General features: G+C 41.8%; 3 protein-coding genes across 4 annotated transcripts; 2 read left to right on the top strand and 1 right to left on the bottom strand.

Annotated features, from left to right (window-relative positions):
• Positions 1-2,148: 2,148 nt before the first annotated feature.
• Positions 2,149-9,671, bottom strand: tmem38a (transmembrane protein 38A). The gene is made up of 7 exons (XM_026142423.2): positions 9,638-9,671; positions 8,724-9,173; positions 5,522-5,678; positions 5,073-5,257; positions 4,108-4,195; positions 3,451-3,568; positions 2,149-2,858 (listed from the first exon to the last, which is right to left on the bottom strand). The coding sequence occupies exons 2-7, from the start codon at positions 8,845-8,847 to the stop codon at positions 2,652-2,654; spliced, it is 879 nt and encodes a 292-aa protein (XP_025998208.1). The 5' UTR covers positions 8,848-9,173; positions 9,638-9,671; the 3' UTR covers positions 2,149-2,651.
• A 329-nt stretch (positions 9,672-10,000) lies between these two features.
• On the top strand, positions 10,001-15,659 carry smim7 (small integral membrane protein 7). Its single transcript, XM_026142424.2, has 5 exons — positions 10,001-10,139; positions 10,361-10,402; positions 10,484-10,536; positions 10,690-10,780; positions 15,138-15,659. The coding sequence occupies exons 1-5, from the start codon at positions 10,114-10,116 to the stop codon at positions 15,151-15,153; spliced, it is 228 nt and encodes a 75-aa protein (XP_025998209.1). The 5' UTR covers positions 10,001-10,113; the 3' UTR covers positions 15,154-15,659.
• Positions 15,660-18,052: 2,393 nt separating this feature from the next.
• Positions 18,053-24,473, top strand: LOC113007091 (mediator of RNA polymerase II transcription subunit 26). 2 transcript variants are annotated; one of them, XM_026143488.2, is made up of 3 exons: positions 18,053-18,395; positions 21,149-21,223; positions 21,331-24,473. In XM_026143488.2, exons 1-3 carry the CDS (start codon positions 18,324-18,326, stop codon positions 22,906-22,908), a joined length of 1,725 nt encoding a protein of 574 aa, XP_025999273.1. In that variant the 5' UTR covers positions 18,053-18,323; the 3' UTR covers positions 22,909-24,473. The 2 variants fall into 2 exon arrangements, with proteins under 2 accessions (XP_025999273.1, XP_025999272.1); XM_026143487.2 differs by having other exon boundaries at positions 18,055-18,395; positions 21,146-21,223.
• Positions 24,474-25,405: the final 932 nt, after the last annotated feature.

The raw sequence follows: 25,405 nt of genomic DNA, 5'->3' as shown, positions 1-25,405 counted from the left end.
GATGTACTGAAGCTGGTCCAAACACTTTTGTGGATTGCTCCATTACAAAAAAGGTCAACATTTTTTCAAACTTTGTTTAAACTGTGATTAGAACAAAATGAAAGAAACTCTCCAAAGAAGAAAACACCAAGATCAGTTAAATTATTAGGAAATTAAAATTTCCATCCATTTTCATATTTCAGTACGGTGATCAAACATGTAATCTCCCCACAGAACACCCCAGGCTGTCACCATATCAGCACATTTACTCACAGTACCATTTTAATCTGTAGCACTTACACAGACACCTCTAATGGTCTGCAGATGAGATTAAAAGCTAGCAATCAATCCTAATACATGGAAGCACGTGCAGAATAAAACACCAACACTTTCATCATTAATAATTACGTGCAATGACATCAGCTACGTCTACAGGAACTGTATTATCATCACTGATGACTGTCAGAGTTGTTTTACTCCTGCAGTAGGGTTAGTTGTCAGTAATGAGATCAGCAGATGTTGGATGTTTTGCTCCAGATCAACTTAAAAGCTGACAGCAGTCAAAGTTACATTCATACAGTCAAAGCACAATACGAATGCTTGCTTGTTCTAGTCTGTATGTGTGAGAAATCAGACAGATAGATAGAAAATGCATCGAGCAGATATTTTACGTCTCTGATCTTTAGGAATGTGAGGAATGTTAGGGTTAAAAGCCGAGTGGAACAACCTCCTGCAAACTTCATTAGTGATGGTTTGCTGCCTATGCTACAACAGTTTGTGAACACATCAGGGGGCTTCTCAGTTTCTGAAGACATGACTCGAGGTTCACCTCTGCCCTTTTCTGTTTTCTCTTTCTTGTTTTTTTGGGTTTGTTTGTTTCTTTTTTTAACCTTCCAGCAGCTTCAGGGTTACATAATATCAACTGAGTGCCAATGCTGCATGTAAAAAGAATTATATTTTGGCCCTGGACATGTCTTTAAATGATGAGAACTAAGGTAAGGAATAATAGTAATGAATACTGGCTTTTGCACCACGCTGTAGCACAAAAAAGCTTCACATGGAGAAACAGGGTGTACCTCTGAATTAGAATTCCCATAATTCGACATGGACCGGCCCCTGCTTAGGGCAGAGCTTCTGAAACATTCTATAGTCGAGTCAATTGCAGTCTTAAAGCTCGAGTTGATATGGGAGTTGATCACTTATACAGTTGTCTATGGGGCTTTGCCACCAGAGAGGAAATTCCCTTTCATAGTAAAAAGACCATTTCATTGTATACTGTGTTATTTCAAAATATATGCTGAGGACAGTTTACTTGAAGCCTGACTGTGTCACATCCTTACATATGTAACATCGAAAGCCTAAAATGCTTCTTGTTACCTCCTAAAGACCGGGTAAAAAGATGGATGTAGCTTCCAGAAAAGTGAAGCCGATGTCTAAGTGCCTCACCTGCTGGCAGTAAAATATATCTGCATCTAAAACCCTTGCTGTCTGACCTCAGTAAACACTTCATGGACAGTTTTATGGGCTCAGTCGTTAGTTTCATGTCCCATTAAATAAACTGAAGTACATTTTGTCCCTCAAGCTAGCTTCAACAGCCAGGGATCAGACCCCCAGGGCAGGCCACATGGGCTGAGGCCTCTTCTACCAGAGACTCTCCTTCAGGCTCCCTCCACGGGCCTGGCTCTGGGATCAATCCCAGTAACCCTGGTCCTTTGGTTTTCTTTTTTTCAGAGGGATCACCTGAACACCTAGGATGTCTCCAGGGTGATCTGGGTGTGTCCTTCCAAGCGGAGGACCTGTGATAGACCCAGGATGATACAGCTGATGTCCTTGTGTTGTTTGTGGATCAACATTGCATCTGACCAAGTTCATTGTTATTTTGTTGTAGCTTTACAACTTGGAAAAAAAATCCTGCTGATGGCCATTTAGGAAAAAAATACAAAAAGGGACTGGTTAGGGTTTGGGGTTAGGTTGTGATTGTGGTTAAGGTTAGGGTTACTGGGCTACAGTTTGGGTTACAGTTATGGTTTAGTGTGTGATGTGATGGTGTCTCCACCTGCCACCAGACCTGGATAAGATAGATGGATTTCATGGTCATTATTAGAGTCAGAACATGCAGATCCACTTGTGCATTAAGAGGATACGAATGGCACAGACACGAAACAGACACCATGTTTCTCCTGATTTTATTGAAAGATATTAATTTGCTTTCATTTCAGTGTAAAAATCATCCGTGTTCTTTCACATAATGCTTTATTCACATTAGAATTTCAGATTAAGAGTCAAATTAATTAACATTTTCTGCTGTTTCCTTCATGAAAATAAGAATTGGTGAACTAAATAAAAACCACTTGCTCCTGGTAACAACTACTGATGAGGAACGAAAGCTGTCCTAAGGGCACGCTGCAGCCCCTGACCGTGGATCGCCACACAGTGTTGCACGGATGCAGATGTTCACAGACACATAAATAAATAGGTTTCAAAGGTCCAGGTTGGGTGTGAAGCTTTTGCTGTGGTATTTACAGAGTCCTCGGGTGATGTCAAATGTCGAAAGCACCATGTTGCTCTAATAGAAAGGCTCTCACTTGGCAAAACATCAAACATCATCAAACTGCCCCTCGTCTTAGAAAGGAATGGGAAGTCCGATCGTTTCGGCAGTGCAGCACGGCGCTCTACTCAGCTTTCTTGACCTTCCTCTTGCGAGCACCTTCGCTCAGATCCTCCTTGGTCTTGAGAGGTGAAGATGGAGCACCTGCAGGAGGAGGATGATGGTGGTCCTCCTCACCACCAGCCAGAGGAGAGCCGAACAGCAGGTGGCAGATCCAGGACTCAATGAGAGCAAAGGGGGAGCCGTGAGAGTGCCGGGCGGTCATCACCACCTGAGAGGAGAGAACAGTCTGATAAATTCTGTTCAGTGTTCCCCCGGTGTTTCCGCTCTTCAGTAATCTATGTTGTTTATTTAAACCCTCAGTTTGCTTCTGTTCTTTGTCGGGTTCTCCCTCTTGCTTTGTGTTCCTTCATTGTGCCTAGTTGGTGTTAATTTGTTTCTTTAAGTTCAGCAATAAAGCAGCCTTAGAGTTTTATGTTTCAGAATTATTAAGTGAAAAGTTCCAACGGAAAAAACTAACCACATAATACGAAAAAATGTTAATTTTACATTTAATTTGTTTTACTTTGGCTGGTTAAAAATGTATTGCGCAATTTATCACACTGATTAAGTGTGCCAAAGGTTAAGTGTTTCAAATGTGATACACTTGATGTTACAGGTAAAAGATCTCCTGTGATAATAACACTTATGTATTTCACATTAAAACCAACAGGTTAGTTGTGTATTTCCCATAAACCCTGATTTGTGTAGTACAAAACATGTTTCATCAGTCCAACGAAGCAAAAGAGAGTGTTTTGACACAGTGCAGATGTGTTCACAGAGGTGGATGGTTCTGAGTTCAGTCATTGAATTGCTGATCGTACCTTGCTTGTGGCCATGAAGAGGGTGAAGATGAGGATAAGGGTGCTCTTGGACACTGGCAGCCAGTGGGCCTCCTGCATGGTGAAGAGGATGGCACCGTAGAGGCTGGCTTTGGTTGGGCTGTAGAGAGAAAAAAAACAAACAAAAAACACAAACTGGTGGTAAAACGAACGCTGGCAGCAAAAACAGAGAGCAGAAAGGGCTGGAGTGGAGGCTGGCGCAAAGCCTGCTATTTAATTTGAATTCAACTCTTATTTGACACTGTAAGTGGGTGCTTTCTGCTGTTACGTTATTTCACGAGGGGTCACCTCAGCAGATTGGAGCACATTTTTGATTTGGCACAGGTTTTACGCCCTGACTGCATTTTCATTCAGGCTTGGGGAAGTCACTAGGACTACACTACCTTGTGACTCCTAAGTCTCAGTTTGTGTCTAAAGTGGGGGGTATTTCACATGTAAAGCAAACAGGTTACCCACTCACCATGGAACCATGGTGTTTAGAGTGTCCTTTTTAGGTCCCACCACCAGAGGGCACCAGAAGTCAGAACATGTTTAGAGCGCCACACGAATGACTTTAGCAAACTCAGCGTTATGTGCAGTTCAGCTTTAGGTTTTGTGTTTGAGGAGACACTGATCATTGTATTTCCCCCCCAGACTTACAATGACATGTTGAGGATCTCGTTGGTCTCGGGTCTCCACACACCACGCAGCAGCTGCTCAAAATTGGACATGAGAGCCACTCCAGATCCTGTGAGGATAAAAATAGAAAGGAGGATTTTAAAAAAGTCTATGTTGTGAGTCACTGCTCTTATCTGACTTCAGCTTCTTACGCCCATTTTCAACAAGGACACCTGCAGGGCCTCCTTATTGTAACTGGGACAGGAGGCTTTCATGATAAAGAGCCAAAGTAGAAATGCGGTTTAACATTTTGCACAACCGCATCTGTCAGGCTTTGCTTCTTTCTTTCTTTGGCAGGTTCATGTCTGGAAAAGAAGTTAGACCAGAATGAACCCACACCTAACATTTGATACGCAGCTTTTCTAGCTGTTGGGCAGCTGTGATTGGATATTACAAAAAATACAAAAAAAAAGGAGTTGCTGGAACCTCTTCTTCAGACTGTGCACAGTTTATCTACTAAAATAGTTTCCTGACCCTTTTTAAACACATAATAAATCTCTGTTTCCACACAGGATCCAAAGGTTGGCTCGGAAAGCATGGCCCACATTATGGTTAACCACAAAACACAACCCTAGCTATGATCCTGTTACACTGGACATTTACTCCTGAGTGAATTATTTATCACATTAGTGAAAACCACTTGAGCCTGGAGTTTTCAAGGCACAGTTGCCTTGGTGGTAATCCATCCACAGAGGCAAGCACAAGTACAACTAATGCATGTTTAAATCATGCGACTGATGATCCAACAGCCACAGTAACAAAGACTGTAGATGCATCGAGTATGTGTATCTATGTATGCGTCACTAAATTAGTACCAAAGAGTTGGCAGTTGCCACGACTCACTTACAGACTAGTTTGTTCCTCACAAGCATAATCACCTTTCCATCACAATGTAAACATTGGTGATTTAGGGACTATACACGCACCAAAAGCCCAGTCACACCGACCTTTGACATATCCAACGATCACCATGATGAAGAAGCCGTGGTGGTAGGCGTGGTGGGCGTGGTGAACCCCTGCGGCGATCTTACGAGTGCGCACAACTTCCTTCAGGGCGACCAACACCAGCTTGATGGGCAAGAAACTCACACATTTGTAGAAGAGGTTCAGCGGGCAGTAAAAGAGGAGGTACCTGCAATTGAGATTGACAACCTTTGTGAGTTTATTCCTCAACAAACATAAAACATTACTTTTTTATTCCTGTTACATATAAATCTCCTCCCTGTGAATAAAATAAATGGATAAATCCATTGTGTGCGTTTGGTTTCCTGACCACGCTGCAACTCATTATCCTTGATGTCTAATGGAAGAGACAGATCTTTGTATCATAAATGTCATCTTGAAAGTTAAATAAAAACACGAGTGATGAGCAAACTGGTTCTGGGGGTTTTCTCACCAGACAGCTGAGGCCAGCAGGATGTGGCTGTTGTGCTGGAAATAGTCGACGGGGCTGCTTCCAAGCATGATGTCTGCCAGGATGTAACTACCAAAGCAGTAGAGCATGGCGCAGAGCCAGGAGGCCACGGGACTCCTGCGAGAAACTTCCACCGAGCCTGCAACACAGAGGACGAGCTGTCAGAAGGGTGTGAAGATCCAAACATCACAGCAGCTGGTCAATGAGTGCTCTCAGTGTGCGCATGAAGCTGATGATGATGATGATGATGATGTGTTCTGTGCTTTTATTAAAGAGTCAGATGCTGCGCATTCTTCTGTTTTCTCCAAGATTATACAAACAGAAAAACTTAACAAAATCCTCCAAACTTAAGCAACTCACCAACTAAAGTAACTATAGGATCAGTCAGGTGATTTATCTACAAACAGTTTATATATTTGATTGGAAGTCAATAGTTTTCTTTAGAAAAAGAGGAAAATTATTCAACTTTGGCGACTCCTGGTGGTGGTAAAAAAAAATACAGTCATTATTTATCCTTTTTTATCTGTTTGTAAATGTAATAAAATGATGTTGATTGATCAGTTGATTGATCTATTAAATGCTTTGCAAAAAGTCCTTGACAATAATACTTGTTATAATTGTCAAGTGAGAAAAACGTGGAGGCTGTGTTGGACCACCCCCTGCTCCTCTAAAACATTCAGTCAATATGAAACAATAACTTTGAGTAAAACACCACTGAAAGGTATAAAATCAAAGGTTTATTTATTCAAACAGAGGAAAATGTGCTTAGTATAAACCGAATGCATACCAGTCAAATAAATGTCATGTGAGCAGATTCCTGATTCCTTGTGTAAAATGTGCATATAATTAAATTAATTAAAGTCAGCACTTTGGGCAGAATGTTAACTTATTAACTATATTAATCTTTGATCATTTCTGCCAGCTCCTGCAGACCTAACTGTTACCAGCAGCCTGCAAATGCTAATATCAGTGGATCCCGTGTGTGCTGTATCTTTGTGCACACCCAGTTTATCATTCCAGGTCACGCCCTGATAGTACACATCTTTATCATCAGTCAGTGTTGACTCGGGATAACTACAGTCACTTTTGAGTTGACATATGGTTGCTTTGCTTAAGGATACAGACTAGAGCGGCTCTTTGTAATATACTGGATGCATATATCTTAAAAGATGCTACAAAGAAAGCCTGCATGACAAACAGTCATGTTGTGGACTCACGTGTTGTATCCATGTGAGTAACAGCAAGGCAGGCGCCAATTAAACTTTAAAACTCTGCAAACTGACACCGTCATAAGTTTTCCACATTTTCTAAATCAGTGTCCAGTGTTCAGGACGCTGCAGCTAAAAATGTTTCTGCTTCATGTTGTGCTACAGCTGATGAAGCTGGTGAAGCAACGGGACAAAAGCAAAACTAGGTGCCCAAATGATTTCAAAGAAGAAAAGGAAGTTAGACATGGCATGCATGCAGGAGGTGCAACAAGAAAACAGATGCAGCTATAAGTAAGAAATACAAAAGTGGAAAAATTGCAAACGTGTGACCACACAAAAGGTTACATGTCAGTTTTGAGACTGTACGCACATTTCGTGCGGGACAGAGCCTCGACGGCGTTACAGCATTGTTACAGTAAGTCGAGATGAGAGTGCAAATCTCCACCAACAGGTGGGTGGGGGTGTAGCGGTTCAACCGTTCCTCAATTTGAAGGCAACCTGATCCTGAGAAATACTGCCCTATAAATACATCCTGCTCACTGGCCTCTCCTGTATGCAACTTTGACAGGCCACTCATGACCTTTGACCCTACACTTCTCTCTCCTTTCTCCTGTCACATAAACCGAAAAAAGAAAAAAGCTCAAAGTTCTGGTGCAATTTTAGGCACAGACGTGTGCAGGATAAATGTGATATTGTGGGAGCCACAGCAGGACTCATTTGACTGTGAAATTGCATGCATGAAAATAAGGCAAGCTTTACAGTTGAAGTCGGCCTGATTCGTGCTGGCTGGTACTTTCTAACTTTAAAATACACACAAACTGCAGTCCCTCTGCTTTGGCTGCCTTTTACGTTTTTGCAGTATGTTCGTTTACTCCACACATTGCAGTCTTTTGGCCAGTACATCTTGACCCTGAGCCAGCTGGGAGATTCCCTGATCTACCTTATACAGCATACATATAAAACTTTGGTCCCCCAACAACAGACTTTTAACAACATGCTGACTTCACTAAACTTGATAAAAACATTTATATCGATTAACTTTATCCAAGTTGTTAGTCTAAAACAGGCTTCCAAGTGGCCTACAGCTGTGCTTATGTGACGAGTGACTCCTCCAGCTGAGGAAAATGTGAGAGATGATGCGTTTGTTCTGATCATGCTGTGCAAACAGTTTTAAATGGGCTCGATGGGCATGGCGGGCTTCTTTTTAAACTTATTATGAGGGTGAGATGCATTTTGTGCTCCTTTCATCAAGGATGAAACCTGCCAACAAGACCAAACCATCATATCAATATCACAGTGCGTGTTTAACTCTGTGGAGAGGCGAATGTGTTATTTCAAAGAATACACGCACACATTCCCAGGGACAAGTGTGCAGCAAAGGTGGCGGGGGAGTTGGCTCTGGAGGTCCTACTGACCGTCTATTTCAGGCCCTTCTATTTATTGCTTAAGTCACTGGTATGCACAGGCCTCAGGTTTCATCCTCCTCGGGCTCTGTTACTCAAAGTAGTTAAATCTTAATGGAAAAAATGGGCTTTAACCAAAGCTGGGGGGTTTAATCTACTCCAGTGATTTCCTAAAGGAGGTCAGGCTGCTGCAGCAACACACATTCCCTCACATAAAGCAAAGCAGAGCTGCAGAGCTGCTGCTGGAGTTTATGTAACAGGTCATTCTTTATAAGGACTATACGGATAACTGCAAGAGAAAGTCCTTGTAAGGGTATTTAGGCAAAGTGTGAGCTAAATGTAATACAAATAAAGCCTTCTGTTCACAATGAAATTACACATCATGCAAGTCATAGACTTTCTCGCCTCATTCGTTACTTCCTGGTTAAATTCCAGTCACAGGTGTATAAAACGTACTATTCTGGATATATTTTACTTAACAGCCTGTGGACTGTTGCACAAACAGCACGCAGACTTATATTCTAACATACTTATGACATGAATAATAAGCAGAAAAGTGTCAAGCACACTCACCTGGCTCATATTTGAGGTAGAGGATGGACACGATGTAGTAAGCCAGATCAAACACAGGAAACATTCCCATTTTGGAGAAAGCTTGGGCAATATCGCCCAAATTAAGAACTGCCAGCACGTCCATGTTGCCAGTCTGAGCTGCGTTTCTGTTTTATTCCGACTGCGCAGTCTGGAAGACCCCCCAAAACCCGCTCCGCCGACTGTCCGCCACAGAAAGCCCCCCTGGTCTCGACTGTGAAAGCCTGTGACACTCAAGCCCTCCTATTAATACCACTCATCTCCACGGCCTCTGCATATCGTCATCATCATCTGCGCTCAGTGCCAGCTGCTCCGCTTTTTCAGGCGACCTTTCAGGCGCTTCAGCTGAAAAACAAAAGGCTCGCTCTGCTGTCTTCATCGAGATCGTCGCTCAGCCGAGCCATAAGACGCTGCTGGGGGTTTACTGCAGCTCTGAGACACAGCAGGAGGGAAAATAAATATATAAAAATAAAGCGTCAAGGCTTCATATCAACAAATATTTATTCACTCGTTCATGAAAACACCCACAATCCTGATCTGATCCTGGAGCCGTTCTGACTCACGGCCAGATGATGCTTTAATTAATCCCAACATTGTTCACACTCATCGGGAGTGCAGAGATGTCGAGGTAAACGTAATAACACTAATAAGTAAATCAAGATTTCAAGTATGTATTTTTTTAATGGTTTTTAATTTACTATTCTCTGTATTTGCTTTAAATTCACACGATAATGGATGTAGTGCTTACTCTCTCCAAAAAGGGGAGCCAAAGACATACGAAAAAAAGCTCCTTTCACCAAAACAAAAACACCCAAAAGAACCTACGAAGTTCGAGAGCTACCAAAGAAATTATTTATCCCACTAGGAAGGAACAGAAAAAACAATAACACACATACCTGTCACAATAGAAGCTGCAATCAGTTTTTGGCAAAGTGGCTTTTATATATCTCTTACTTGCCCAGATAAAAGGTCACAATTACGTCAAAAATGTCTTTTTAAAGAGAGATCTGAGGTAGAGGGCAGCAGAAAATTTTCAACAAATACAACAACAGTTCTATAAACATATTTTAATTGGCTAACTGTGCGTGGTCGTTTTTAAAGTGCTTGAGTGCTTATAAATCTCTTTATAACCTCTTTATAAATCCTGTTCACCAAAGTCTATTTACACATAAGACATTACACATAAAAATACACTAAAACATTGAAAATCAATTTTGGCAGACGATCAGTGTTTGGTAAGGTTGCACCTTACAGTCTAAACCCGGGGAATAACAACACTTCGTATTTCTCTGGATACCGGATTTGTATTGGTCACATTTCTGATTACGTGCCGAACGCGGAAGTGAGGCGCTTCTGATGTGATTTGATCAAGATGATCGGGGATCTGTTGATATTCGGGTAATTTATCGAGTCGTGTGGCAGATGTCACACGGAATCACATCTTGTATTGAGATAATAAGTTCTCTATGTGTCTTTATGTGTCGCTGTGTAATTTTGTGTTAGTCAGTCAGCCGTGTGTGGCGTAAAATGACAAGCTAACTAGCTTGGTGCTAATGCCAGCTCAGCAGCTAATACGCTGCTGAGCTGACAACCAAACTCTCCGTGTTTGTGCTCTGCAGGACTTTACTGGTGAACGCAGGGGCTGTGCTGAACTTCAAGCTGTGAGTACTGTACTCAGTCATTAGTTTAGGTTTGTGTGTTAGCAGAATGTTGAAGGTTAACTGTGGGTGTCTTTTTTTCAGCAAAAGGAAGGAGTCGCAGGGATTTGGAGATGACTCTGGATCACCAACAACAGGTGTGTGTGTGTGTGTGTGTGTGTGTGTGTGTGTGTGTGTGTGTGTGTGTGTGTGTGTGTGTGTGTGTGTGTGTGTGTGAGAGAGAGAGAGAGAGAGAGAGAGAGAGAGAGAGTGAGTAGTATTGCCACAAACATTCACAGTCTATCTCTCAGGGGACAACATCAGAGAGTTTCTGCTCAGCCTGCGGTACTTCCGGATCTTCATCGCATTGTGGAACATCTTCATCATGTTCTGCATGATCCTGTGAGTAAGACTGTGTCAGTCGATGCTGATGGACCAGATGCAGTTTACTGAGAGGCACTCAATTACTTGTGCTGTGGGCTTTAGCTATTTTTATCCTAGTGTTTGTTTCATAGGGAGCATGATGGTTCAAATCGTGGAGAACGTAGAGTTTGCACGTTCTCTCCATGCTTGCATGGGTTCTCACTGTGTACTTCAGTTATACTTTTTTATACTTATACTTTTATCTACGACTAAAGGCTTTCTAAAATTCTGACACTCTCACATCGTTAGCAGCTCGCGATTCAGTATCTTACTCATGTGATAAGATAAGATAAGATAAGATAAGATAGAACTTTATTAATCCCTCGGGTGGGTTCCTCTGGGAAATTCGACTTCCAAAAAGCACAGCAACGACCGAAGTTACAGTTACAGAATTGTTATTTATTTATGTATATATATATATATATATATATATATATACACACACACACACACACACACACACACACACACACATATATATAAATACAGAGACAAATATAAATAAAATATACAAAGGGGATAAATAGAATAAATAGGAATAAAAAATACAAGTGAATTGCACATTTCAAGTATTGAGTCTATTGCACTGTTGACTATTTACAAAAAAGTATTGCATAAGGTATTGTACAGTGAGGTGAAGAGGCACTACAGCTTAGTTGTTGATAGACAACCACCACCATAGCTGCACAAAGACATGCATGGGTTTGGTGAATTGGTGACTCTAAATCGGCCTAAAAGGTGAACACCAGTGTGAATGTCTGTCTCTCAGTGTTAGCCTTGCAATAGATTAGCAACCTTTCCCTGTACCCTGCCAACCTTATGACAGCTGGGATAGGCTCCAGCTGCTGAATTGGGCACCGACTTGGATAAGCATAGGAAGATGCATAGATATTTGTTTCATATGTTGTGCTCCAAATATGAGAACGTGCTGAAGACTGATGTTGAGCCACATAAGCTTTCTTTGTGACACAGATTCCAATTGTTGCCAGAAACCTAGACCAGTGACAGTAATGGTTGCCACGACAAAAAAGTCCGAAGTTTTGAGTTTGGTCTTCTTGTGGGATTAGATTTTTTTTTTTTTTTTGTTAATTGAGGTTTTTTGACATTTCACACATCAAAAAAAAATCCCAGAAAGTTCATTTCGTTCATCTGGACGTTGCTTTTTTTTTAGTGGGACAAATAGTTTAGTTGCTCATCAAAGTAATTTTTTTCACTCTTTCTGAACTTTGTAAACAGTACATTTTCTCAGTAACAGGAAGAACTCTAAGCACCAAGCCAAAGTGTCTGCTCTTGGAACTCTGTTCTCATTCCACATATTTCACATAGAAGCAGAAACACGGGTCTGCAGTGAAATCCCCAGTTTCACCGACTTTGGCTAATTTGTAGCCAAAAGAACAAAGTGGAGAAATAAAGGGCTCTGTTATTGTATCCTGGAACACTGTTGAGCAATTGGTTCAGGTATGTGGATTATACGTGGGTGAAAAATCAAATTTCACGATGTACCACAAAGCATTTCTCACATTATCAAGTTCACCAGGGAGGAAATGAAAAATGGCAGGCTAGCTTTCTTAGACTGTCAAATTGCCATTAGTAATTGGGGACATTTAAAAGTCGACGTGTACTTTAAATCAATGCACACGGATCAGTATTTCATTCTTGACTCTCGTTCTCCATTAAAACACAAACTGGGTGTCATCAGGACACTACAACACAGAGCGAACACCATCACCACACAGACCGGCTTGGGAAGCTGAAGGTCATCGTATGAAAAATGGCCCTGAGGGAATGTGGTTGTCCCAGCTGGACATTTGTCAAAGCTGGGAAGGCGCCTAAAAATAGCTGCAGGCAATTCAGGGGAGAAGGACAGTCACTACCTAAGCAAAAACCTTTACATGGAAAGGTAGAGACCATCTCTGAATCCAGGAGGAGGCCCAGGGGTACATCTTTCACCACTCTGGAGCTGTTACTGTTACAGCTACAGCATTTTACCAGTGCTGTAGCTCTAATAGTGTGTTGCAGCTACTTCCCAACTCTCTGGCCATTAATCAACGGTCATGACAATTTGCATATGATCATGCAATGATCATGAAACTGACCTCGTGAGCTATTGTTAGGCAATGGTGCTACTCCTAAAAGCTTAACAAAAGAAGGCAGCTGAAGTTCGTCAAGACTTTTCCCCTCTCAGTCAAGAGGGCACTTCAGTTCTAAAAACAAAAGGTGGAGGAGTCGCAGATATTTAAACCCCTAGATTGTCCCTTAGGAGGTGGCCGTTGACACTATTGATCATGTGCGTCATCACATCACAAGGTTTGAGGAAAAAAAAAAGGCTGAGTGGAACCACTGTGACACCCTGCCCTGCCCTGCCCTACCATGGAAGCTATTGAGGTCAACTGAGACGAGGTGTGAACGGGCGGAGATGCACCTGGGAAGGATAATCAAAACTGAATTGTAGGTGGCTGATAGCTGCTGTCATTGTCACCACCTCTGTTAAGTGATGGTCATTCACAGTGGACATGCATGGCCTCTCCAAAAGTTGTTTCTGTTCATCTGGACGTAGCGTTTTCAGTGGGAGAAACGTTTCGTTACTCATCCAAGTGACTTCTCAGCTGACTGCAGGTTTCCCCAATCATATAAACAGTACATTTGCATAATGACTGAAGCCAGCCCACAGAAGGAACAATGGACTGGAAGGTCTGTTTCTTCATCACGATCGTGGGGGCGATCGTGGCTCAAGAGTTGGGAGTTCGCCTTTTAATCAGAAGGTTGCTGGTTCGAGCCCCAGCTTGGACAGTCTCGGTCGTTGTGTCCTTGGCATTGCCATTAGTTAGCATTGCCGTTGTGTCCTTGGGCAAGACACTTCACCCGTTGACTACTGGTGGTGGTCAGAGTGCCCGGTGGCGCCAGTGTCCGGCAGCCTCGCCTCTGTCAGTGCGCCCCAGGGTGGCTGTGGCTACAATGTAGCTTTCCATCACCAGTGTGTGCATTGTAAGATGGCGAAAGATAGGCCACCTCCTCAATTCAGAGATGGTCTTTCCCTATTCACGTAAATGGGTGAATAGGGAATGTGCTCAAACTAACGTTCCTCCCTGTCCAGGATGTGTACCAGTTGTCTTCTTTGTCCAAAGTGTGAACATTGGCATCCTCGATGCCAATCAGAGGATAGAGTGACCTTTGTTCTTTCGGTATAGATTTACAGCTGAGTCCTGTCCTGTTGAGTTGACTCTTCTATGGTGTGCCATGCATAGATTATATAATTAGGTCTTAGAATTAGGTTTTAGAAATGAAGAACCCTCTTGGATGAGAGGTGTAACATCTTCACAAACTTAAAGTCTGGTTGCCTTGTTTTTCAACCAGTTAAGACTACTGTGACCTGAATTACTGAGAACGTTTCTCCTTCTGAAAATGCAAGTCCATGTGAACAAATTCAACTTTCTGCGATACTGTATTAGTTTTCACTGACACATATAAATGCATTATATTTGGGGAGGATATTTAAGGATTACGGCATGTTTGCTTTTAAAGGTAAAATACGGTTGTGGGGTAGCAGTAAGCTGCAGACATGAGTCAGCACCTTCACATGTTTTTCAAGTTAAACATTATAACAAGAAAAAAATGTGACTGTTGCTGCCAATGAAGTCTTACTGCTTTGAAGGGGGGTAAAGTAATCCAGAAGCCAATTCTTTACAACTGGGAGCAGAAGAAACTTCTTACAATTCACATTATTAGTCTGAGTCTGCAGTCTGGACAAACACTGAACAACCAAAGCTTGGTGTGAAGAAACTTGAATTTGGCGTTTAAAGGATGAAGCCGTGGACCCAATCTGAGAACACTTCAGACACTTGTTTATATCAGTCAGTGTTTCTGGGGATCTCTGATGACCACGTCTAACTTTGTTATTACCACGGTTTTCTTATGTGCCAACATACCAAACAAATTGCCTCAAAATGCTTTCATAAACCTGATGATGGGTTCCCCAATCCCCAGATCTAAATCCAGTGGTGCACCTTTAGGATGTGGTCAATCAGGAGGATAACACCATGATTGCACAGCTGATAAATCAACACAGAATATGTGATGCAATCATGTAGACATGGACCAGGAGTCCTTTTGTTACAACTTGTATAATCCATGAGTCCATCTGAGAGTGAATGAAGTCCCAACTCAGCATTACTGAGGTTAAACCTATAAAGTGCTTGATGATTGTGCTGTCCTGTCTTTTTTGTGTGTGTGTGTGTAAATCAAACGTTTTTATGCCCTTTAGATGTGCGCTGCTTCTCCTGAAATTAGCAGAAGTGTGCTGCTGTTCTAACTAGCCAAATGTCTTCAATCTGCACAGATTGTTTGGATCATGATCGTGTGTGGCCAGTGGACTTCCTCCAAGATGCTTCCCTTTCCAGATGGATGCTGTCAGCTTCTCCTTAATGTCCTTTTTCCTCTTTCTTTGACCCTTTTACTAGTAATTATACTCCTTTTGGTTTACAACCCTTTGTGCTGTACAGGAATTTATGAATGGCTGTATTTATTCTTCTCTTGTTACATTTTTATTGATCTTTCTTTAACTGTAACACCTTTGCTGGAAACTTGTGGTTTTGTAGTTAGTGGTAAAGAAACACCAGAAACATCATTTTATTCCTTTTTCCTGCACAGGCTCAGTTCATCCAGATTCCACAGAAAAATCTGAATCTGATTTGTGAGTTATAAATAGGATTATTTTACTCACTTATGTGTTTGTTTTCAACTTCTTAGGGGGGGAAATTGTGCTATTTTCTTTATTCAGCAGCACATGTGCTGTAATTAAATATATATTCACTGTAAATGTGACCTTATTCTTAATAAAAAATAAAGTTTTATTATCAAATATGTTCTGTCTTTTGAAAGAAGGCAAGTCAAAAAAGGCAATGTGATTTTCTGGGCTATATTCTGGGAAGCCTCGGGTCTTGGTGTACATGTGGGTTACTTTAACATGCTGCACCTGCCTAAACATTGTTCCAGACCACCTGCATCCAGTCAACAGTATTCCCTGATTGCAGCGGCCTCTCTCAGCAGGATCATGTGCCCTGTCGCACTGCAGAATTTGTTCATGAGTAGTTTAACACAGATAAAGAGTTCAAGGTCTTGTCCTGGCCTTCAACCCCGCCCATATCTCAGTTTGAGCATCTGTAAGGGGTATGGGAAATACAAGTCAGACTCATGGAGGCCCCTTGAAACCTGCTGCTAACATGTTAATGTGCGATTCTGCACGACATCTGGAGTGGGCCTGTGGACTCGATGCTTCCAGGCATCCGGGTTTCAGCTACAAAACAGAGCAGCATAATATTCATTCACTGGCAGCTTCATTAGACACAACTAAGAGGCTTGTTAAAGCAGCCAGTCACATTGCAGAAACATAATGCAATCAATGCAGCGCAAAAAATCTGTCGTTACAACCAAGATATACAGAAGAGCATCCCTGAACACACATCAAACCTTGAAGCAGATGGGCTACAGGAACACAAGACCACACAAACAACCATGTCACAAAACTCAAAACATCTTAAACCATAACATGTCTCAGTGTCATGCTGCAGCATGTCTGAAGAGATATTTATCCAGGCTAGAAATCCAGTTTCTGGAGATGTTATGGTGACCAACAACCAGCAAACTCTCCTCATGCAGCAGCTCTTCATCTTAGGTGAAATAGAAAATTACTACCCAAAGAATCCATCGTCTCTGTGTACTTCTAGTGACTCAAACAGTTGGTGAGATTCTCTTCTAATCCACAAGTAACTTACCAGACGTGTGAGAAGACAAGTGGTTGTTATCGCCTCTGAGCAGGCTTGACACAGCCAGCAACAATCAGGGTTTTATGTCATTCCTCCTTGGCATTGTGTTAACACACCTGAATGCTCCAGAGTCGTCTGCTTTTACATAAGTGCTCACATTTGCTGATGATCAGATAATCAAGTGTGTTTGATTATCAGCAGTTTGCTGCTAATTGCCTTTTTAATTCCAGTGGAAGCAGTAAGGGTGGAGTTAGTTTTAATAGGACTGTATCTGTTTTGGAAAACATAGAGAGTTGTGCATTTTTAAATACTAAAATATAACTATAACAAAGCTTATCCCAGCTTAAAGAGATTAAGCTGTTTTGGGGAAAAGATTTAGTTTAACAAAACAAACATGTATCAACCTTAATCTGAATAAAACTGAAGCAATCATGTGTTTATAAAATTAAGAAATCTTTTTAAGGGTGTGTTCATGACTCTTTCTGTTCTTTGCCTTTCTCAACAATGCTGATTTAATCAACTGCAAACTCGGCCTGTCTATTAGCAGAGAACTGAAGAGATTTGGTGAGGAGGTTTTTTTTGGTTATCAACTATATGGCAACATCATGTGGCATACACTGTTTCTCATTTATAAATAGTTTATGCACAAGATTTTTGAAATTTAGTGTATTTTTCAGTTGAAATATCCATACTTATTTTTCATAATCATTTTTTAGTGAATAAGACTTGTTTTGTATGGTGAGATTTTGATGACCGTCCCTGACAGAAGAGATATCATCAAAGGTGGCTCCAACATCAAGCTTCAGTTTCAAGTGAACTGGAAGGCACCTTGATTTATTAGTTAGATGTGGAGGACGTTCAGACGAGACAAAAATATGAATTTGGTATTATTAAAGGTTATTTTTGTGTAAGAAAATTTTAACTATGGAGTCCTTTTATATACAGCATAGTCTCGCTTTCTATCTTTAAATTTATTAGACCACCGCCTAGTATACGGTTTATTACACAGATGCTCTAACAGTATTTGTCATTTCCATTTGTTATGCTTCTGTCATGATTAATCTAACAGAATGTATTTAATGCTAAAATATAATTATTGTTTTACGATACATTAAGATACAAAATACAGATATTTACTTGCATTCCTGCGTAGAAAAAATGGTTGAATGTTATGTTTTATTAATAGAATTCCTGACTTCTAAGAGAAGCCCCGTGTGGCGATGAACAACTCATTGGATTGACATGAATTCAGTTTCTTATGATTGTAATAAATAATACAGTTTTTTCTTTTACACTCATTTGATAGATTTCCAGAATATGTATATATCCTTGTTTTAGCGACAGCTGCTCTAATCGATTTCTTAGGACCACCTTTCCGGTTTTATTGTCTTTCTTTTTTTTGTTAAATTTACAGCTTGCTGCGAGCACGTGGATTTGACGCGGGTCGAAGCCGGTTACGTAAAGATTTCCCACAATGCTCTGCTGCCTCACAAAAAGCTCGGTGAGAAGGCCGAGAAGGAGGCGGCTACCAGCCGAGGGGGTAGCCGATTCCCGGAGAGGGTGTTCTGTCTCCTGCAGTTAGCGGTACCAAACAGGTGAGGGTGGCGATTGGAAACAAAGACAGAAGCATCATAAAGCATGATGCCCGCTGCTTCGGGGGAGCTTCCGTCGGAGTTGTGAGTGTCAGCGGGTTTCCCATCGCCGGCTCTTCGGGGGATTCTGCTGTCTGTCTCCGTCCCGACCCGCGACACCGCCAGGCGATGACAGCGGCTACAGCCACTCCGCAGGTGATGAGAGACCGGCTGCTACAGGCCATCGACGGCCAGAGCAATGTGAGTATGTCCACTGGTTTTAAGCGGAATTAACTGGGTGGAGAAGAGCAGACAATGGTGGTCGAGCTGGTGGCCTCGAGTCGCTATAGGGGAACTGACAGAGTGGAGGCATTCAGCGTCTGGACACTTAGTATTTGCTTGCTAATTAGCTGGCTAACGTCTAGTTAGCGAAAGTGAGTGATGAAGCAGGCATGCCAGAGCCCGGTTAAGTTGATGCTGGCGACAATTGTGTGCACTTACAGTAGAGTTCATCAGGGCAAGAGAGGGGGACGTGCTGAATGTAGTGCAAGTTCCCTTTAGACACAGAGGCTCTGCAGAGAGGAGACCTCCAGCAGGGCTCCGAGGTTTGTAACGCCTTTATCTAAGATGACCCCGGGATTACTTTAGGTGTGTTACAGCAGTATAAACAGCCAAGCCGAGTTAGTCAGCAACCTACAAACATGCATGGCTTCTCAGTGAGCTACCCAGCACCAGCGACCATTACAAACAAATGGATTCAGAGCTGTTGTTGTTTACAGTGTCATTTAAGTACTCCCAGTGTGTTACTGCTGAGTGTCCAACACACGCCTGATTATCCACATGCCTTGGGTGTCAAAATAAGGCCCAGGGGCCAGAATCGGTCAGCAAAGATTCCAATCCGGCCAAACTGGATGGTTTTGGAAAATGTGAAGGAGGGCTTTTAACTCATTCACTGCCAGCCATTGGCAGTGAATGAGTTAACTGTGTTTTCATGAGTTTTACAGCTTGTCCTACTGATAAAGCACCTCCCCTGTTGTCATTCATACTACACCTAAAATAATTAAGGTGGTTGCCTGGTGGAGGGTGAACGATCTTTTTCTGTAATTTTAGACATGCTGATAGGTGCCTTTCATTTACTGCAGCAGCAGCATTTCTTTATTAAATGGGATTAAATGTTTAGCTAAACTTCTTTACACTGACAGAAAGAGAGGTTTCACTGGTTTGGCCCGCTTTAGATCAAACTGGGCTGTGTGTGGCCCACAATGTAAAATAAGTTTGACATCCCTATTTACAATTTCTTATTTCAACATGCTTACCTGCAGTCATGCACTGGGGGTGCTCTCTGTGACATCCTGCCAGAAAGCCTTGAAATGCCCAGCATCCCACACACAGTTTACACCTGATTTATGCTTCAGCAGGATATCAATGCTGTAACCTGATGTGCACTTCGCAAGTAATGTAACTACACGTTGGCTGACGCAACTATTGCCATTGGCCTGTTCAGATGCGTCGCCATAGTATGAAGAATAATAATCATAGGTTCAGTATAAAGATTCACAAATGTTGGCAGACTGCTGAAACTGCTTGGATGCATGTGAGAGAATGTACAAAGAAAAGCTTGCCACCAAATAAAACTGACCACAACAAAGAGAATTTTCCACTAGGACGGAAAATTAGTTTCTATCGGCTGACACCAAATATAAAACACCGGGAGACGACCACGCGGTAAATAACACAAGAGCAGACCTGACCGTGATTCACTGCATCAATCAGAAGTCAGGGCTTGTGGTCCACATAGATGTAACGCATTTTATTCCAGAATCATCTACGTGTTACATTTTTGCCAACGACTCCTCACTCAACGTTTTTCGATCAGGGGTTTTTTAATGTCATAAGTTTGATCGCAGGCACACTACAGCTAGAGTTGGGCTTTGGCTTTGCAAAGGAAATCCTCCGCTGCAACACATGTTAACCAATAACCACATTGTTGATCATTGCAGAAGTGGCTGCAGATTAAAGACAACAATCATCTGAATACGTGGGCTTTCTACTATTTTGGTGGACTAAAACGGCACATTTGCATGCTTTCTCGTTTTGACAAACTGAGCCCGAAACTAGTAAATGTTTTCTAAACGTACAGGTGCACATTTGAAAGTTTATTCAAATGATTTCTCGACCTTTTGATAAGTTCTTTTTTTCCCCTTCTGAGGAATGTGTTTGGTGGAGTGGCAACATCTAGATACAGACATGTCTTCCTTTAATGCTGTTTTTGTGATTTCTCAGTAGGGCTGAGCGATATGGCCTAAAATCCATATCACGGTATAATTTGAAGCATGTGCGGTAACGATATATATCACGATATATTATTTTCTTCTGTATAACGTATTTTACACACTGTAAGGCACACTTAAAATCCTTTAATTATCTCAAAAATCGACAGTGTGCCTTATGTATGAATTCTGGTTGTGCTTACTAACCCCATCCAGGCATCCATGAAAACAGAATTTATTAAATTTAACGGAGCAGGAAGTTGGCTCGCTAGCTTCCACCTAAACATGATATAGCATGTTCTGATTGAGAGATTTCTGAAAAAATTAAAAAATACAGCTCTGCTATCACTTCCAACATAAATGAAGACAGAAAACTAAACAGCAGTGACTTTTACAGGGTTACTGAAGTCGGACTAGCTGGTATATAAAGATGTCCTATGTGATCGCTAGCAAAACAGCCACATTAGCATAACATTAGCACAGTGTTTCAAAAGTGTTTCATCTCTTTGCTGTTACTGTCGCCCGGCATAATTTGCAGATGATGTTGTTTGCAGCCGTTGCAATGCTTTCGACCAAAACAGGCGCAGCTTGATGACACCATCAACATGCGCTGTCGCAGTAGAGCGGTTTAGTCAAAATCTCTACCGTTGGCCAAATTTATATCGTTTCTACCATATACCGTTTTTACCGCCCACCCCTGTCTCTCAGTATTTTTGTATATAATTGGTCTTTCTTTTCCAGCAGATATGCAACATGGTGGTCGTCGTGGAGGTGATCTCCTTTTTGGAGAAATATCCTATCACCAAAGAGGCACTGGAGGTAAGTTACAACATGTGCCATCAGCAAATAAAGCAATCAAATGCAGATTTTTAGCAGTCAAGTTTCATCCGCTGTTAAACAATCATCAATCTTATCTCCTCTTAAAGGAAACCCGCCTGGGCAAGCTCATCAACGACGTCCGGAAGAAAACCAAAAACGAGGACCTCGCAAAGAGAGCCAAGAAGCTTCTGCGGAACTGGCAGAAGCTAATCGAACCAGGGAAGGTTGAGGTGTTGTCAAAAGGCGGCACCAGTGCGTCGTGGTCTTCCATTGGCGGTGCTCATCCTTGCATCTCTGCTCCAGCCACCAACCCACCGTCAGGTAAAACGGGCCCAGAGTTGAAGAACAGAAATGATTTCAACAACTGCTCCCTGAGAGTGGAAAAACCGAGCAACAAAAAACGCAAGGGCGAGCAGAAGGAAGGACCGATTTTACCAGCAAAGATACCTAAAACAACTCTTAATGATAAAATCCAAAACTCAAAGCAGCTGCAAACCAATGGAATTGGTACCGGCACAGAAATTTTTGCAGATATTCGTGCACATCAGTCTTTGGACAGGGACATTCCTGAGGCTTTGGACAACGACAAGCTAAATAAAATCCCTGTTCATGCTGTAAAACCTCACTCAAATTTCCCAGGATGCAGCAAGCCTCCTAGCACTTCCTCTTTGCTAAAAGCATCAGTTCTGCAGCAGCAAGCCAGACAGGAGCAAGCTGCCTCTGGGGGAAAGTGTCGACCCAGAAGCCCACGCTGTTCCTTGCACAGTCCTCAGACTCTAAAACAGGAAGCTGTTGTGAAACAAACTGCACCCCAAGCACAGAGTATTCCTACCCCCAGCGTGAGACCTGGGACTGTAGATAACTCTGGGCTCGGACTGTCTCCTCAGCCTTTCAGCGCATCTGTTCAGGGTTTTCACACTGACGGTTCAGGGTCTGCTGATTTGGACTCTCACCACCTGCCTCCTAGTATGTCTCTCCACGGCTCCACTGTCACCCCCTGCAGTGGCGTGGAGAGTCTGGAAGATGAGGGTCCTTCTTTTAATACAGGGAAAAGAAAAAGACAGAAATACAGACCTAAGGATTGCTCTGTTAATTTAGAAGGGCTGACTGTAGAAGACAGAACAAAACCAGTGAGGTTAAAAGACAGGAGGCTGACGTTCGATCCTGTAACGGGGCAGATCAAAACCTCCTTCCAGAAGGATTCTTTCCCAGAGGGCGAGGACAGACCGAATCACAAACCTGAGAATAACTGGTCAGAACAGCCGAAGCAAAATCCGCCAGTTCCTCCCAGTCCTTTCCAGCAGACGGACTGGAAAGAGCTGTCGAGGAGCGAAATCATCCAGTCGTACCTTAGCCAGCAAAGCAATGTGCTGACGTCGTCGGGCGCGCACACCCCCGGTGCACACTTTTTCATGTCAGAGTTCCTGAAGAAGGAGGAGCACCGGAGCAAAGATGCTAAGAAAACACACACGCTGGTTTCAGACTCGCCACCTGGAGAGATCCCTGGAGTCAGCAGAGAGGTGAATGGCAAAGACCTGAGCAGGTTACACACACAGCACTGGTCCGGGGTAAATGGTTGCTATGACACAATGGATAAATGGTACGACTGGACCGAGTGCATCTCCTTGGACCCGCACGGAGATGAGAGCAGGCTGAACATACTGCCCTACGTCTGCCTGGATTGAAACTGAAGTCAGGTCGGTAAATGAGACGTCGATCCTTGCCTTCCCTGCGCGGCAGAGCGGGCCGGGATGCGTGAAGGCTCTTCTTCACCGTGTATGCTGCTGTTGGAGTAAATACGCTGCCTGCTCGAGTGTTTGTTGGAGCACAGGAGGTGTAATCAGTGTTTTATTTTGTAAAAGTCTGAACAAAACGTGAGGACAGTGTGAAGGGGAAAGGCTATGCATCTTTGACTGTTTAGATGTCAATGTTTAACAAGTGTACAGAGTGAGTTTACAAAGCAGGGAGACGAGCGGCTCTGATACCCACGAGTTTATATACTGGAGAGGAGATTAAATATACAGATGCATTTTATCCATCTTAAGTTATCTTATTCTATCCACATGCCTCACAGAATGTGACTTTATTGCATTTCATGCAGTCATTCATAGTTTTTTTTTTATTTTTTTAATTGTTATTATGTAATTTTTATGCATTAACCGACTAAATCAGGGTTGCTGCTTTTGTCAGCAGGCAGTAGCACGATACATCATTGGAACGTTTGTTCATGCTTTTTGAACAAAGCGTTTGAGCTCTTAAAATTAAAACTGCTGCTTCCCGCAGCTGCACGCCTGCCTCTCGTTGTAACTTCTAGCAGATTGAACCGACGGATCGGTTTTAAAACATTTGAATATTTTTCTTGTTTGCTCTTTAATGTGATGTGAAACTTCCAGATGTGACCACTGTTTGTGGTGAGAGGGGGAGAAGGCTTGCATACAAGCTGATAGAGAAATTTGGCTGTATGTATATTTATTTACATATTGAGATTTGCATACATGTTTAAACTGTATTGAATCATCTTGTTAGTTTTTTTTGTTTTGTTTTGTTTTTTTGTTTTTTTTGCAAGCAACAACAGTGAGGCTGCTACGGTGTTGTGTGATCTCGAAGACACCTACCGTCACAGGAACTAACACAAACGTGGCTTTGGCTGTTTTGGCGGGCGTTTATCAATCTGTAGGCAAATGCTGTCAAAGCGGCAACGTCACAGTAGTGCAAGATTTTACAGATGTGTAGCTGACATTAAAATGAGGGGCCAGATTCATTGATGGTTTGTGATTTGACAACACTTTGGCATCTCATCTGTTGCAGTGTCATAATAGGGTTAGGAATAAGTTCACTAATTGACATTCCAGACTTTACCTACTGATCCATCAACATGCTGTACTTTACACACTCAAATAACACATCCTGATACTGTGTACTTTTTATTTTTTGGGCTTGCCTTTTCCCTTTACTGTGTATTAAGGTTGTAAAATATGAATCAGCACGGCAGAGCAGATTGTGCTACCAGCTTGCATCCTTGTACTGTCAGGAAGAAGTAAGAAATAAATTGACATGCTGGATAATACTTAATAGCATTCCTTTAAATATTATTTGCCTTATGGAAACCCGTGTTTTCCCTAAAGACAGAGCCTTAGTGAATGTACAGGTATGATCCTTTTGTGTTCATTTGAATGCAAAAGACAATATATTTGCTACCTAGTCCTTTTCAATGGACATGTAATGTGTTAATAAAAAGAAAATGAAGGAATTGTTATTATGTCATCTCTTTAACCCCCCCACTCACACCCACACTCACTCCTTTTTTTTCCCCTTTTTTAAGGGCTCTGCAGTTACTGATGTTCCTGACCAATTAAATCCAGAACAAGTTCAGTACTGTCTCTGCATGTAAATCACTTATGTACATTTCCATTCATCACTAAGAGAAACGATTTCCATGATATTTTCATAATATAACTGGACAGTTCCTAATAAAATTAACTGATACTGTCCTCTATAAATGGAAAGGAACTGATCTGATTCATCATTTAGTTAAAAACAAAAAAAAACTGGCAACTGATTGAATAATTCTCTCTCTTTTTTTTTTTTTACATGTAATTTCAAAAAAATCTTGGTTACAAGAATTTGCTACGTTTTCAGTTTGGCACCAGATTTTTTTAGACATTTTCTTACACTAAAGTAATATACGTGTACTGTACTTAGTCGCAGCTCTAAATACAGCCTTTAAAAATCATGTGAAATTATCATACCATTGTGTTAGATTGCCTGACAATGACTTTGTATGAGTCTTCTAAAATCTGAATGTTCAGTTCCCTTTTTAAACACGAACAGTCTGAGACTGCATATTTCTACCAAGGCTTAACATCTACATCAGGGCTGGGCGGTAATTTTTCCTGAACTCAGATCTCCTCACAATAAATGTTATATGTTTACAAACTGATAGTGTCAATGATGGTCATTAACTTTGTGACAATAAAAGAGAAAAGGCTGAGACTGACAGTTATACTGGCTTTTTACAATAAACATGTACAATAATGGGTTATGTTTAAAATGTCTATACTCAGCATGACAGTACTTTTTGATAAAGGCACAGAGCTGTGTTTGTTTTAAAGTTTTCACTAGAGTTATCGTAGTTTTGTATTTTTTAAATTAGCTTTTATTTTTATTTCATTTTGACTTCTT

The sequence above is a fragment of the Astatotilapia calliptera genome, chromosome 15, assembly GCF_964374335.1.
Source record: "Astatotilapia calliptera chromosome 15, fAstCal68.1, whole genome shotgun sequence".
Classification (NCBI taxonomy): domain Eukaryota; kingdom Metazoa; phylum Chordata; class Actinopteri; order Cichliformes; family Cichlidae; genus Astatotilapia; species Astatotilapia calliptera.
The sequence above is the reverse complement of the archived record's forward strand: the minus strand, read 5'-3'. Positions and strand labels throughout refer to the sequence as shown.

What these genes read in the sequence shown, in the direction of transcription:
- tmem38a (XM_026142423.2), bottom strand. Translation starts at nt 8,847, where the DNA reads ATGGACGTGCTGGCAGTTCTTAATTTGGGCGATATTGCCCAAGCTTTC. An exon ending in GATCGTTGGATATGTCAAAG is followed by an intron (nt 4,196 to 5,072) that starts GTCGGTGTGACT and finishes TTATCCTCACAG; the next exon opens with GATCTGGAGTGGCTCTCATG. An exon ending in GAGATCCTCAACATGTCATT is followed by an intron (nt 3,569 to 4,107) that starts GTAAGTCTGGGG and finishes TTCTCTCTACAG; the next exon opens with CCCAACCAAAGCCAGCCTCT.
- smim7 (XM_026142424.2), top strand. Translation starts at nt 10,114, where the DNA reads ATGATCGGGGATCTGTTGATATTCGG. An exon ending in GGGGATCTGTTGATATTCGG is followed by an intron (nt 10,140 to 10,360) that starts GTAATTTATCGA and finishes TGTGCTCTGCAG; the next exon opens with GACTTTACTGGTGAACGCAG. An exon ending in GCTGTGCTGAACTTCAAGCT is followed by an intron (nt 10,403 to 10,483) that starts GTGAGTACTGTA and finishes TCTTTTTTTCAG; the next exon opens with CAAAAGGAAGGAGTCGCAGG.
- LOC113007091 (XM_026143487.2), top strand. Translation starts at nt 18,324, where the DNA reads ATGACAGCGGCTACAGCCACTCCGCAGGTGATGAGAGACCGGCTGCTA. An exon ending in CCATCGACGGCCAGAGCAAT is followed by an intron (nt 18,396 to 21,145) that starts GTGAGTATGTCC and finishes TTTCTTTTCCAG; the next exon opens with CAGATATGCAACATGGTGGT. An exon ending in TCACCAAAGAGGCACTGGAG is followed by an intron (nt 21,224 to 21,330) that starts GTAAGTTACAAC and finishes CTCCTCTTAAAG; the next exon opens with GAAACCCGCCTGGGCAAGCT.